This window comes from Nipponia nippon, unplaced genomic scaffold (assembly GCF_047370975.1).
Source record: "Nipponia nippon isolate SJK-2023a ecotype South Korea unplaced genomic scaffold, ASM4737097v1 scaffold_34, whole genome shotgun sequence".
Lineage (NCBI taxonomy): Eukaryota > Metazoa > Chordata > Aves > Pelecaniformes > Threskiornithidae > Nipponia > Nipponia nippon.
This window is the reverse complement of record NW_028262352.1, coordinates 2,408,367-2,423,986: the sequence shown is the minus strand read 5'-3', so window position 1 is coordinate 2,423,986 and position 15,620 is coordinate 2,408,367. Positions and strand designations below refer to the sequence as shown.

Below are 15,620 nucleotides of genomic sequence, written 5' to 3'. Positions count from 1 at the left end.
AGATTAGTGTTGTTAACATTAAACACAGGGCTATGTGCAACTCAGTAGTGGATGAAATGATCCTTGTATATTATTTTAAAGGCCTTGTGCAAGTGTAATGAGGTTAGAATTTTATCCTGATTTGGAAACATGCTATGAAACATTTTGGATTGAATAGCTATACAATTTTAAAGCCAATGTTCTTAATACTATTTATTAAAATACCATGGCTTCTATTTTTATTATGTAGGGAAAACAAAATATTTTTTAATGTGTAAAAAGAACATCAAGACAAATATTCCATGTCATCTGCTACTGTATCAGTTATCATAGTAAAGCTAGGGGTTTTTTTCAAAATGGTACATTGTAGCATCTACTTTCTGAGAGTATCATACGGATGTTTTCATCCACAATCTGCATTTCTCTATTATAAGGTATACACAAACTTATTTAAATTTTACAAGTTTAAAAATCATACCAATTAAAACCTTTGAACTAGGAATGTGAGCACAACAGACACAATATTTTGAAGGACTACTTTGTTTAAAATTAAATAATCTTAATACAATTTTATTAATTATAATTTTAACAAAGACCTTCCTTCCACTAAGGTCAGTTTTTACATGCGCTTGCATATTGGTAATTGTGCATATACCAAAACAAAACCCTTCCTGTCTTTTTGAAAATTTAGCTTCTAGTTGTGTAATGTGGTCTCCAACCGTGCTTTCAGAAAAAGGGGAGAGGCAAATATTTGTCTTTCCCAGACATTTCTTTCTGAAGACAGAATCAGCTGTTTGTGGATAGCATTACTTTAAAAAATATTATTCTTGAAGTGCATATTCCATATGAATAAATTATTAAAAATTGTGATATTTATTTCATAATTTTTTTTCCCCATATTTAAATAGCTCAATGGTGATTCGAGATTTAACCTTACGCAGTGCTGCTAGCTTTGGCTCTTTTCATCTGATCCGCTTGCTTTATGATGAGTACATGTTTTACTTAGTAGAACATCGTGTTGCTCAGGCAACAGGAGAGACGCCTATCGCAGTTATGGGAGAGGTAAGATAATATGCAAGACAATGGATTGGTGGATTTAGTGAACAATTTGGATATGCATTTACAATTTTTTTTTTAACATTTACATGGAGCTATGGGATATTTTGTAATATAACTGTTGCAGATTGAATTGCAAATACATTGACATCTTCAATTTTGGGTTATATACCTTAATCCATGTTTCCTTGGCCGATTGTTTTTCAGAGTACTAAAAACACAATGACTTTTAACACCAATTCTCTGCAAACGAGCTTGCTCAACAAAAAAACCTAGATCAACCTACTAGGTAGAAAACTACTTTTTTGAGTTCTGGAAAACTAAATAGTTTATATGAAAATAATAAAAATAATGGGAAAATTGCTTTCAGGGATCTGTTTACACATATTTACACATACTTAAAATTCCAATATGAATATTTACACAAATGAGTAGTCCCATTGACTTCAGAAGGGTGGCTCACATGCCACATGTTAGTTTTGCTTCAATGGTACTGTTCATGTGTATTGGTTGTACATGGCAAAGCTTTGGCGGGGGGGCTGCAGGGCGGGGGCTGCAGGGGTGGCCTCTGTCAGAAGAGGTAAGGGACTGCCCTGTGCTGGACACAGCCAGTTCTAGCTGGCTTGGCAACGGACCCACCACAGGCCAAAGCTGTGACAATCAGCAAAGAAGTTTTGGGTGCCCCTGTGAAAACATATTTAAGAAAGGGCAGAAAACACCAGACAGGCACAGGAGGAGGGAATAAAAGAGAGAGAGAAACAGCAGAGGGAACACCAAGGTCAGAGCAGCAAGAGATGCTCCATGGTGGAGCAGATATTTCCTGCAGCCTGTGGAGAACCTCCAGAGCAGAGGGATATTCCCAAAGGAACCGCAGCCTGTGGAGAACCCACGTCGGACCAGAGGAAAAGTGTGAGAAGGAAGGAGTGGCAGAGAAAAACTGCTATGTACTGACCACAAGCCCCCCTGCACCACCCATTGCCTCACTGAAGGGACTGAGTGTAACTTGCAACAATAACACAGGGGAAAGAGAGGTGCTTGGAGTGAAGTTGAGCCTGGGAAAGGGGGAAGAAAGATGTTTTCCTTAAGTGTTTAAATGTTTTGTTCTTTTTTGCTTTTGATTCCCACTGCTCAAATCAGTAATTATTTATTTTAATTGGCAATACATTCAGTTAATTTCCCCAAGCTGAGTCTGTTTTGCCTGTGACAGTAATTGGTAAGTGATCTCCCTGTCTTTATCTTCATCCATGAGCTTTCTCACTCCAGTTTTTCCTATTTTCTCCCACATCCCTCTGGACGGGGGGTGGGGAAGTAAGCGAATGGCTGGATGAGTGCTTGGCTGTTAACCAGGGCCAATTGAAAACAACATGCATGAAATTAAAGTAGTACAGAAGTACTTGCAGGATTGGGACATGGCATATTTTCGTGCCTATATTTCAATGTATTTTGTTTAAAACAAACAGAGCAAAAGTCTCAATTCAGAACCACTGTGTCTTATATGTTTCCATGGTATTTGCAAACTGAAGTTTACCTCAGACCTTTTTTTTTTCAGTAGCTCACCTAACCATTAATTTTGTGTGAGTTGCTTAAGAATTCACGTTATCTTAGGAGTTATGATCAAGGAATTGTACTTTTAAAGTGCTAGACAATAGATAGATGTGGACATATGATAGATGGTTCACCAGACTGAAGCTTAATGTTTTTATACTTGATGATCATTATATCATGTTTTAGCTTACTGATAAGTTGTAAGTCACCTTGCATGACTTGATATATCATTCTTCCTTCAGGATATATTAAATAGTATCATTAAATATTATAAAAATATGTACTTTTTCATAGAGATGGGGAGTCTTGGCTTAATTTGTAGTTTGCTTGATATGACATGTTTTAGAAAAAATAAATGACTGTTTCTGATTAGATATTTGATTAAACTCTGCCATTACATTTATAGCAAAGTATTGCAAAAGCATAGTATTACTACGTTCTTGTTTTCTTGACAGACATGGTATATGTTAAATGTAATGTTTTTGGTGTACTGTGGGACTTCCTATAATGTTTTGGTAAACTTAAAATGAATATGATCTTAGACATAAAATATGTAATCTAAAGCTTTTAGAGGTGAGAGGGGAACAGGGGAGATGTTGTAAATATTCATTAAATGCATGCCTTCTTGTGTTTCTCTGCATTTACTGACTGTGGTTGAAATAAAATGGGAAAGACTAAGGCTAGTTTGACAAACACTTGAAGCTGGTATAAACTGGCTTTGCAGCTGAGAAAAACACTATGTCTCCTCCTCTCCCATCCCCTTAGCTTTGGATATTGATGCTAACACAGGCAGTACTGTGGTTAACTGGATCAGAGAATTCATCGTGTGCAAAATAACCCCATTAAAATTGTGGGGCTTTTTCTTGGGTCAGTTCTGTCATGGTTCTTTGCATGGCCATGTGAACACTTAAGGTGAAAGGATGGGTATGGGGAGGTGAGGAGGGAGTATATGTGAGGGAACCTGGAAGGATAGGGCTGCTACTCTGCTACTGCTTACGCTGGTTTAGTGTTCACTGAAGTTTTATCTTTCTGTATTTCTGAAAAGGACTGAATCAGGTATGGTTAGAAATATATTTATCTAAATATCATACTACTTTCATTTGAGATTCACTCATCAAATTATGCTTTGCTGCTTCTCATTTAAGAGAAGGGTAGATAGACAGGGAAAGGGTGGGAGGAAGGAAGGTTGCATTTTTTTTACTTGTGAGCAACTTTTCACTTTGTTTGTTGTATAAGTAAACTAGTTAGCAGAATACAGTGTAATAACCATAAACCCTATTTTCAGCAGTGCCATTTATTTACCTTACATATAGTTTTGCTACACTATAACTGCCTTTAGTGACACACCTTCTCAGGGGAACTTTTAAAAGAGCTTTTGGTTAAAATATTGCAGTTTAAAAATGGACACCAGTCATATTTTCTGGCATTCTACATCAGAAATATCTCACTCAAAGCAACAAAGGCCTTGACATAAGTCACCCTAAAAAAAGCAAAAACATATGCTTAAGTTTATATTCCATTGTTTTAACTGCTGATGATTTGTTTATTTTAATGTTAATTTCCTTAATATGAACATGAATACGATAGAATGGAAAATGAACTGGTATACTATGGATATGACTGCAGTCACATGCATGCACTTTCATACTAGCCACAAGCCATTGGAGCATAGTACTGGCTTCATCATAGATAATCTAAGGTCATGTTTGTGTAGGACTGTGTCCACACTTTTTATTGTTTATTTTGCAGTTTGGTGATTTAAATGCTATATCCCCTGGAAATATGGATAAAGGTAAGCAGTCAAATCGCTCATATGTATAATTTTATCTAAAACTGATGTGTCTCTTGGAGCAAAACAAGTCCTTATTTTTTGAAAATATAGTAAAGCGGAATCTAAAGCTGTATCATAATTTAAATTATGTGTATATTACTATTATATGGATACAATATGCTATACATGATATATAGTATATAATAATGACTAGAATACTCTAGGTTTTTAATAGGAAAATCTTTTTTAAAATGTTTATTATTTACACAAGAAATTTTCAAAATTTCACCCAGAATTTAGCTGTATATCCTGGTGAGAGAGTTGAAGGGGATGGACAGTTGGAAAAAGGAAGATATGATGAGCATGTACATGTTTGTAGTGAATGATGGGTTTGATAAGTGAAGATGGCAAAATTGGGTCCAAGCACTTGCCAAATAACTTGCTAGTTGTTACTGAAGGATATAGTAAAAAATGAGTTTATGTCCTCTTTGTAGATTGAAGGCTTAATTAGTTCTCCATTCTTACACTGGTTGTATGATTTGGAGCAAGTCAACCTCTCTTCAGTTCAGTTTCCTTATCAGTAAAATGAGATAACATTAGAGAGAGTTCATTACCCTATTTATCTGTAGTATTTATTGACTTTTCCCAATAAAATGGTGAGCTTTCAGTTTCTACTTTATCAGGTTGCTACACTTCCCTGTGTTTTCATATTTCATGTTATTTGCAAAATAAAGGCCCTTGTATTTAGATTTTTTTCCCTTTGTGCTATTTTTTCTTGGTTGGTTTTTTTTTTGTGCAGATGAGGGCAGCGAAGTTGAAAGCGAAATAGAAGAAGAGCTGGATGAAAATGGAGAGCCACAAGCCAAGAGGGAGAAAACAGAACTAAACCAGGCATTTCAGGTGGGCTGCATGCAGCAGCCAGTGCTTGAGAGTGGAGTAGAGCAGAGCCTCCTGAACCCACTTCATAATGAGCACATTGTTACAAATACTCAGACTATCAGACAATGCAGTGCTACTGGAAATACATATACTGCAGTCTAATATTGAAGTGCCCCCCCAACTACACTAGCCCTGTTGATGCTGGACTTAACATGGGGGGGAAGAGAATAGGTCTGAAAGTTAACTTATCAAATTTTAGCTGTGCTGAACATTACCTTTTATTGGAGTTGTGAAATGAAATGGGTGTATGCATTTTGCCAGATGTTTAAAACAAATTTGTAAGCAAAATCATTTTACATTGGTTACTCGATATTATGCGTTTTCCTAGTTTCAAGTGTCAAGGAAGATTTTTGCCAAGCTTTTAATGTCAATGCTTTTGTCCTCTTAAAATTAAAATAACTTATTTTTTTTATAGTTAAAAAATATTTTAATGTTAATTATTTGTCATAATGATTTCATATACATAGGTTTTTAATTAGATGCACTTCTATGAAATATTAAAAGAAATACTTTCTTTGACTTTTACTGGAGGCATACTCATTTGACAGCAGATGTATCAAATTTGTTATAAAAGGTGCTCTTCATTGAACAGAACTAGAAGACACTATTTTGATGAAATTGTGAGCATTCAAGGGGTATTTTTATCATAATGTTGGAGGATTGGGAAGATCTACTGTTTTCTTCCTGTAAGGAAGAAGTGTTTTCACTGCATTTACAAATGCAGAATGAGTGATAGAATTGTAACAATGTGGTAATGTGTACACTGTAGGCATACCTAATTACCTGATCACCACGTAAACAATACAAGCTTCCTTTAAAATCAACAGCTCCAGATTTTATTTGCATGCCAGTTCCTCTGGTTTTGGAGACTACTGATTCTATATTTGACACCACTGCACAGATGCTTTTGGTTGTTGAGTGGTACTGTAGTTGATAGAAACTGAACCAGAAAAGAAGTGACTTGATTTTTTTTAAGTGTACATGCTACTTATGCTGAACTGGACATACAGAAAAACATTCCTTTTGGATGACTTTCTTCTATTCCAGGTCTTTTCCTACTACTAGTTCAATCTGCTGCTTTCATAAATGATAATTTATAGAATGTAAGGAATGTAGCAACCTGCATCGTTTACTTTTCAAAATATATTTCCTGATTACTAAAGTGAATTTAAATTTTTACAAAAATTTAATAAGGTAGTGTAACTGGCACACCTCACTTGTATTTATTCCCAATTGCATTGAATTTGAATAGGTGGCTAGATGGACTATTGCCATTTAAGAATGTACATCAGGGATCATTGTACCTCGGCTATTACATGGTGCCTTAAACAGAACTGAAGCTAAGATTCAGTATCTTTTGTTATTCTTAATAGCTCTTAAAATTTATTCAACAAGGTGTGCCTGTCACTTTCAAATTTCCTAAGTATTAAGGGCAGGTTACATAGTCTTCAAAGAAATAAAAGGGAGGTTTATTATTAAGTGATTTTAATATCCCTCTTAAAATTGATAATAAAAATATTTTTTCTTGTTTCTAGCTGAATTTCACTTTATTACAAAAAAAATTTGCTTTGGAACTTGAAAAGCAAAACTAGCTTTAATACCAACTTCAAATGCTGTTAAAAAAGTAAACGGACCCTAGTCATAAGCATGGTTATATATTTTTAAACCCTTGTCAGATTTTAATTTTTAAAAGTCAGACTAAATAAATGAGCAGGTACATAATGCAGCGCATATTTTCAATTTGTATATGTGCTAGGGTGTCAGCCTGATGCTATGTTTTAAGGATTACATCTTATAGTGATAGTTTATATAGTCCATATTAATTGACATTAAACATCTATGATTTTTTTCTGATTATTTTAAACATTTTCATTATTTTTAAAGTAGACACATGGATTTGCTAAGCTAAAATAGTGAAAATAAATAAAGCAAAAAAGTGAAGGAGAGAATAAAAAAATCAATTTTACAGATAGGACTGTATAAAAAATTTAGGGAGTCTCTTGTTTTATCTAGTGTGACTGTGGATTGATTTTTTTTTTTTTAAATCAAATGGGTGAACAGCATGTGAAATGAACAGTGTATTTTTAGCAAAGAAATTTGTTGCTAGAGCTTTCATACGCTCCAAGAACAGTTACAGATCAACTAAGATGTCCTAACATTTTTTGGTGTACAAGTTTATTTGTAAATTGCTTAGCAGAATTTGGAGGCCAACTCATCCTGCTCCATTCTATGTAGGCACAATTCCTACTGATGTCAGCAGATATTTTTCTTGTCTCGGCAAAAAGTGTAAATGAGGTTTATGGTCATTTATCTCTAAATTCACCTGTGCACTGAATCGTCATAGATTTTGTTCTCCCAAATATCACTGTATCCTGTTTTTTTCCCTTAGAAAACAGCACCCTTCACCAAAAATCCTAAAAACTAACCTATGATAAACATTTACTCCCTTTTATTTTGCATTATAAGATTTTAACAAGTAAAATAAAATGAAATATTCAGCATTTTTCATTTTTAACATAGGGTGTTCTATGCTATACTGATGGTCTGTATTGCCTGGTTTCGAATTTTGTGTTGACAAACCTTAAATGTTTTCTTATCATTGTCCTTTATTGGTAGAATGTTGGATTTGTTGTTGAGAGAAAAGTATGGTTGTAACATGTAAATCTAGATTGCTAAGAAGAGGTGGGACCTGAATATCTTTTGACTGATATTTTGAACAGTTGATCACTGTTCATGTAGTGCAAAAAGAAAACAAAATATATGCATACAAAGATAGAATGTATATCATGGATTCTAATAGCAGTTATCAAAACAAATTGGAACTATCCCTGATTCAGATAACTGAATGGAGTTTGTATTTCTATGCTTATCAAATGATTATTCTCTCAAATTTTTAAGTAACATGTTCCCCACTTTAACAAATATTTTAAAGAATTAAGTTGCTGTAAGCTGCTGTGTATACTTACAGGTTTGAGATTTTTGTGCTTTGCTTTTAAATTTACTGCAATTTTAATCAAACGTACACATATGAAACAATTTACATACTTTTCATATTTGTTAATAGATGGGTATTGTTAATGATTTAAGAACAGAGAAATGGATAACTCAGTCCAAATTATGTAGTGTGTAGCATGTGGCTGAATTGCCACTCTGAAGTCTGCTTAACTCTTTCAGAGCTCTAAAGATCTGTAGCAAGCATCCACTGGCTAGACATTATAAGATAAGGGCTCATATGATTTGTGTATTTTACCCAATCTTGATGTGAAATTCAAAATAATTATTTTAGAGACACTTCCCCTATTAGCACAAATAACTTAGTGAACACTGTGGCGGAATAGGTATTGCTGAATTACTTTTTCAAAACACGGAGCCCAATTTTTACAAGTCTTATATTTATGAAAAGTTGTTTGTACATTTTCATATTTCTCATTGTAAATCAGTTTTAAAAAAATCCCTCTTTTCAGTTATCTATTTCTGTGTTTTATTATTGTACTGTAGCATGCTTTGTGCACCTTTTTTTTAATGTTCCATTAAAAAATTTGGAGAATATTCTTTAAATTGTTTACTTACAAAATGATGATGTACAGCATTTCTGCCTTTAGTTCACAAATGTGTAAAATAATGTGCTGGTGTACTGTCACTGAGGAATGTATAGGTCTATAAAACATTTTAATTTAAACTGAAGCATTTTTAAATGTCTGAAACACTGCTTCTGTTCAAAATATTTTCCACGGGAGGAGACCTGACCTGATATATTTGTGTTTCTCACCAAATGATATCAGCATTGTTTAGAAAAACATTTATATTAGTTAGAGCTACATTGCAATCTAACTTAATTTATAGAGTGGTTTTACAAAATAAAATAACCTTTTATAGTCATGAAAAAAATTGGTGAAAAATTAACTTTTTTAATAATGTAAGTATTTTTGGTACTTCATGTGACAGTGATTTCAGAGTTTAAAACATTCATTTGAGAGATCAGTATAAATTTCTGAAAATTGCAGCCTTGTCTGTAGAACAGGAAAACTATCATGTCTGTGATTTAAAAACAGGTCAATGAATGGTATTCTAGTATCTTTGCTACTTTGGTGAAAAAAAACCAACAAAAAAAAACAAAAAACTAACAAAACAGGAATAGAAGCATAAATACAAAGTGCTTAGTTTTAGCCTTAGAAAATTATTTTAATGTAATGCCTTGCATTAACCCTTTGAGCATTGTAAGGATACACTTTTTAGGTAATTTAATTAGACCACTGAAAATATTCTATACATTTAAGTAGCTAATTGTCTTGTAGATTTTTTTTTTTTAATTTCTAAATTAAATACTTGCATACTAGACAGAAATGGTTTTGTTACAGAAGGCTCAATAGATTTAGGCTAAATTATTCACTGCCATCAACGTGTGCTGTCTGGTGCAAAACTACTTTTGCTATTTTGTTTTCATAATTGCATAAATATCTGGAGAAATCAAATATTTGACTCTACAGACATAAGTTGTTTAAGATGCCTTTACAAGATGGAGGTTTAGAAAAAAAAATATATTTGTACTATTTTAAAATCTCTTTAGGGCGATATTAAAATACTCTCATATTGTAAATGAAAATCTTTAAAAATAAAACCAAAACTGCTTAGTTAATAAGAGAATGAATTTTACAGAACCCTTGGTATGTTTGCAATCAAATTTTCTGCAGTCTATATGATAAATAGACAAAAAGGACACTGTTGTGTTCATATTACTTTTAACATTCAGTCACTGTGATGTGAACTAATGGAAAGACGGTGGTACTAGATTCAGCTTCCTCTACAGGGATGCAGTTTGGATGACTCTTATTGAATGTCAGAATTTAGAAAGAAAAAAAAAACCACCTAGAAATTGCACCTGCCTTCTGCTGTGTTGAAAAAGTCCTTTGTTCTTACAAGTAGCACTCACCAGAACAAGGGAACAAGTTCAGATGCGAGTAGAGAGTTGTTGAAAATTATAGATAGAAATACCACCTTACTGAGCTTTTCTACTGGTTCCTTGCAGTAACAATCAGCAACACTAGGTGCAGATGTATTTATTCAAATCTAGCTGAGTGAAAAAAAAAAAAGTCTCATTACATTGTTTAGTGGAATTATATCAATAGTATAGTGCAAGTAAGTTGTAAAGATTTTTAGTCAGTTAATGCAAATTCATGCATAACTAAATGCAATACTCAAAGGGTTTTAATTTAACAATATTTTATTCATAATTTGTTGTAAATGCTTACCAGTTTGCATGCCTTGAACATTGCTGCTAGTGATTTTATATGCCAGCAGACCTGAGTTTAATTTACCCATTTTACTTAAGAAATAGTAAAAGCCACTTACAAAGTGACTGCCTAGTTTTTGTTTGAGGAAAATATGCCTTAGTTTGATAATTTAAACTTTCTTGGTTTATTCTGATTTTTTTTTTTTGTTTTAAAAAAGAAACCCAGCAATTAAAATGTTGGGATTGGAAGCCCTGAGTAATTAAATATTTGGTAAAAGTTGTTCTTGTAAATTGATTATTAAGGCTGAAATTCATTGTAGAGAAGAAAGTCCATAACAAGACTATGGGCATCAAAATGACCCTCACTTAAATCTGAATCAGGGAAATGCTCTTATGTTCTTAAGTGCTTCCTTGATTGTGGTGCAAATGCCTTGCAAGAATTTTCAACACTGGGTGAACTTTACTCTAAAATAATAAATATTTTAAAAGAATTAAGACTGTGGAGAGATGACCTCACCTTATCTGGTGTTTACCAGGGTCCTAATCCAGTATCTTTTGACTCACTGATATCAACAGGAGGTTTTTTTTCCTTTTGGTTTATTTTTTTTTACACAAAGAATACTAAAGGGTTCCCAAATACATTGTTAAAGTGATTGTTTTGTATTTAAACATTAAATATCATATTAAAGTAACCCAATAAAGCAATTTAAAATGTCAGAAAAATATAATTTTGTACCAAAGCAAGTTTATCATCTTCACTGGAAATTTGGTTTTACAGTAATAACCAATGAGGCTATCGAATAAACTTTGAGTGCCTTTCAAACACTTGGGAAATTTTGCCTCAGGTGGTAAACAGTAATTAGGTTAATTCTAGAGCTTGCCAATCAATAATTCTGTCATCACTCAGGGCTTTCTTACCTTCTAGGAAACTTACTTGGTTCCATTTATTTTCTACTGTATTTTTTTAAAGTGCCATCATTTAAATTTCACTTAGTAAGTGGCAGATTACATTATTCAGTCCCACAGGCACAGAAATCTAATAACACTAGGAGAAACTGAACTTTTGTTTTCCTATTTACTGCATACATTATGTAAATTAAGAAAGCAACTTTTTTGTAGACTGTACATGTGATATAATGTAATGTTGTTTTGCAGTTTTTGAATTAGTTGAACACACTTTTTAATTATTTAAGGAAAGCATCTTTACAGAATAATTCGATAGTTTTTTTGTATAATGTATTTGATTTTGTAAATATGTATTTCCTGATGTGATTTTTTTTTTTTTTTGTGAGAAATGCTAAATCTTTTAGTATCTCATGTCCTCTCAAAATTGGAAGGAGCTAAATAATAGTTTGTGGGCAATTTGTATTGTGTACTGTATAATAACTAGGAAACTTTTATAATTATAAAAATATATATTAACTTTTAGTGTGTTGTTTAAAAATAATGACTGGAACATACTAAAGACAGTAGGATTTTTCTGAATATTTCAGACATGAACTCAGGCTAGTTTTCTTGTGTTTTTCAAAACAAAATTGTGTATTGTCTTCTGAAATAAATAAATTTGTTTTCCTGTTACAAACATTTGACATTTGAATTGTTTTGGGGTTTATATAATTAAATATTTTAAATTGTAATACTACTGATTTTTAAAGAAAAATTTTTTCAACTTCTGCCTTTGAAATAAGACAGTTAATATTTTAGAGCAGTATTAGGAGTAAAAAACAGAGTGTTTCACAAACGGCGAAAGAGATTATTATTTGAGGTGTCAACTTGATTAAATAGCTGTTCATGCTTCCAATAACTGCAGAATATAATATGCTAATTTAAATATCAAGAATAATTTTCCATTCTAAATTTAGCTAGCTAAAATGGGGTTGTTAGGAGCAAGAAGACTTTGGCATCTGGTCTTCATTGCTGTTAATGTATGACCACTAAAGTCTACTACTGCAAGTTTTGCTTTAGTAAAATTGTGAAAATATTTGCAGCATTAACTTATTTCAGCGTACTTAATCTGAATGACAAAGAATAAAGTCTCTATCATATCAAGCCATGTTTCTCATGGATCTCTAAGGTGTGTTCCAGACAGTGTGTTTTGCATCTAAAAATATAGAATGCTATTTTAATTGGGGAAGACCCATCAAGTAACAGAATGCTAGAACATTAAAGTGAGCTTGGAATACCAGGATCAAAACAGATATTTCATATAAAGCTTAGAAAAAAGATAGGAAAGCTGCCTCCTAGAGCTTGAATTTATTTTGTTTGGGAAGTTCAGTTTATGAGCATTATAATCCACAGTTGCCTATCTCATACAATTTCAACTAAGGTCCAAAAGCTTATTACAAATACAATACTGTCTCCTGCAATGAATCCTACCAGACAAGACTATAAATCTTTATACCCTGATGACAAGCCAGATTTATGTTTACAAAATCCTCCTAATTGGTTTGAAGACTGAGACTTCCTGTCCTAGCCGGTGCTTTGGTTGAAACTGAGTGGGTTTAGTTCCAGCACACATCTGGTAGAGAAGGAGCTGTAAAAGACATCTTCTTTCATCCTGACTGACAGTATTTGGTCATATTATTAGATTCTTTTTCAGCGACAGTGTTACCAGCAAGAATGTTCAGAATTCAGCCTCTGTTATTGTTAATACTAATTAAAATAGCTTAATCATTTAAATAATAAATGGAAGTTTAGTTCAACCTCCCCACAGTGCTGTAATATAGATCCCATAGCATACAATATGGCAGAAATGGTGGAAATTCAGGGAAATGCAAGGTATTGTAAGAAGACAGCAGAATAAGATGGGTTACACATCAAACTACCATTTTTATTACTTCTGCAAGGTGATTTTTCTGCACAATGTTGATATTATCAAGTAAGTTACATTCTGTATCAATTTATTTTAAATGTATTTAATTTGCCTCACCTCAGGCAATCACTTCTAATGTGTAAAAAGTCATATAGCCTACAACAATCTAAACTGTGCCAAAAGCCATCACAAATATAGCGCCAATTATTATTCCACAAAGGAACCAAGGCAGTCAAACCTTTATCCATTTCTGGCACTGTATGGTATGCCAAATAGAGTTGCTGTGTTGACTTGATGCTGTTATTCCTGATATTATTCCAGATTTCACTAAATACCTTTGTATGTATTCTTCCCCAATAACTGGATTAGCCTAACAGTACTAAAAAAGAAAACAAAAAAAAAATCTTGACTACAATGTGGTGCTGTTGACGGTTTATTCTGAACAATTTTATGAACAGAACTGTTTTCCCAAGGAAATACTATGCACCCAAAATCTGGAGCTGTCTTCACTACTAAAGTTTAGGGCATAGTCAGACATACTTTCACAGATCTAGCTGGAGTGATGTTTAAAAAGATGTTGTCCCAAGCTGTTCTTTCTTTCCAGCTGGAAGCTGCTGTTCCCCACAGTGGGTGGGATGTGAGTACAGATGATCTGAGTACAACTAGCATATTTCTGAGACAAAACCAACCACCTTTGCTCAAACTAGCTGAAAGTAGTTTGTACTAATATCTTTGTCCCATAGCTTAGGAAGTCCTTAAAGCTTCCTAAGACATTTAGTAGCTTAGTTAGAGGAACAAGAAAACAAGGGGATGATGATGGGCATTTATTGAATTATAGAATGATATAGGTTGGAAGGGACATCTGGAGGTCTCTAGTCCAACCCACCCCACTCCCCAAGCATGGCCCCTATTTGTGTTTGACATCTTCATAGGGAAAAAACTTCCTAATATCTAAGTAAGTGGAATTTCCCATGTTTCAGCTTGTGCCCATTGCCTCTTGTCCTTCTCTTTTGAAGGCTAAACAATCCCAACTCTTAGGCTCTCCTTTTATGTCATATGCTCCAGCCCTCTGCCCATCTTGGTGGCCCTCTACTGGGCTCACTCCAGTATGTCAGTGTCATGTACTGGGGAGCCCAAAAGTGGACACAGAACTCCAGTTGTAGTCTCATCAGTATTCAATAGAGGGGGGGGAAAAAAAATCACTTCTCTTATCCTTCTGGCTACATTACTGCTAATACAGCCCAGGATGCAGTTGGCCTTGACCACAAAGGCACACTGCTGGCTCATATACTAGTCCTTTTCTGCAAAGCTGTTCTCTAGTCAATCAGCCCTCAGTCTGTATTGGTGTATGGAGTTGTTCCATCTCAGATCTGGGAAATTTCCCTTTGTTGAACTCAATGAAGTTCCTGTCAGCCCATTTCTCCAGGACTCTGAGGTCCCTCTGAGTAGCAACCCTGCCCTCCAGTGTATCAACTGCTCCCCCCAATTTGGTATCATCCAGAAACTTTCAGAGTGTGCACTCCATCCCATCATCCAAGCCATTAATAAAGATGTTAATTAAGTCATTAATAAAGATGTGATCTACAGCTTCCTCACAAGGGAAGGAGGAGAGGCAGGCGCTGATCTCTTCTCCCTGGCGACCAATGATAGAACCCGAGGGAACGGCAGGAAGATATGCCAGGGGAGGTTTAGGTTGGATATTAGGAAAAGGTTCTTCACCCAGAGGGTGGTGGAGCACTGGAACAGGCTCCCCTGGGAGGTAGTCACGGCGCCAAGCCTGACAATATTCAAGAAGCATTTGGACAACGCCCTCAGACATATGATGTGAATTTTGGGATTGTCCTATGCAGGGACAGGAGTTGGACTCGATGATCCTTGTGGGTCCCTTCCAACTCAGGACATTCTATGATTCTATGATTCTATGTTAATAAATGGCGCACAGCAAGCTCGCTAACCTGGACTTCAGGAGAGCAGACTTTGACCTCTTCAGGGATCTGCTCGGTAGAGTACCATGAGATAAAGCCCTGGAGGAAAGAGGGGCCCGAGAAAGCTGGTTAATATTCAAGGATCACTTCCTCCAAGCTCAGGAGCGATGCATCCCAACAAAGAGGAAGGCAGGCAAAAACACCAGAAGGCCTGCATAGATGAACAAGGAGCTCCTGGAAAAACTCAAATTCAAAAAGGAAGCCTACAGCAGGTGGAAGCAAGGACAGGTAGCCTGGGAGAAATACAAAGAAATTGTCCGAGGAGCCAGGGATCAGGTTAGGAAAGCTAAAGCCCTGACAGAA

The 15,620-nt window shown here is 34.5% G+C and overlaps 1 protein-coding gene across 6 annotated transcripts in view; it reads left to right on the top strand.

The window, feature by feature from the left end:
- The window catches only part of LOC104022190 (transcription factor RFX3-like), a 150,457-nt gene extending 138,436 nt beyond the window's left edge, over window positions 1-12,021 (top strand). For 5 of the 6 annotated variants that reach the window (XM_087770933.1, XM_087770932.1, XM_087770931.1 and 2 more), the window contains 3 exons: window positions 888-1,041; window positions 4,330-4,372; window positions 5,151-12,021. In XM_087770933.1, the coding sequence (XP_087627059.1) occupies window positions 888-1,041; window positions 4,330-4,372; window positions 5,151-5,392 (439 nt within the window). In that variant the 3' untranslated portion in view covers window positions 5,393-12,021. The remainder of the gene's footprint in view (window positions 1-887; window positions 1,042-4,329; window positions 4,373-5,150) is intronic. The other variant, XM_087770934.1, reaches the window with a different exon arrangement.
- Window positions 12,022-15,620: the final 3,599 nt, after the last annotated feature.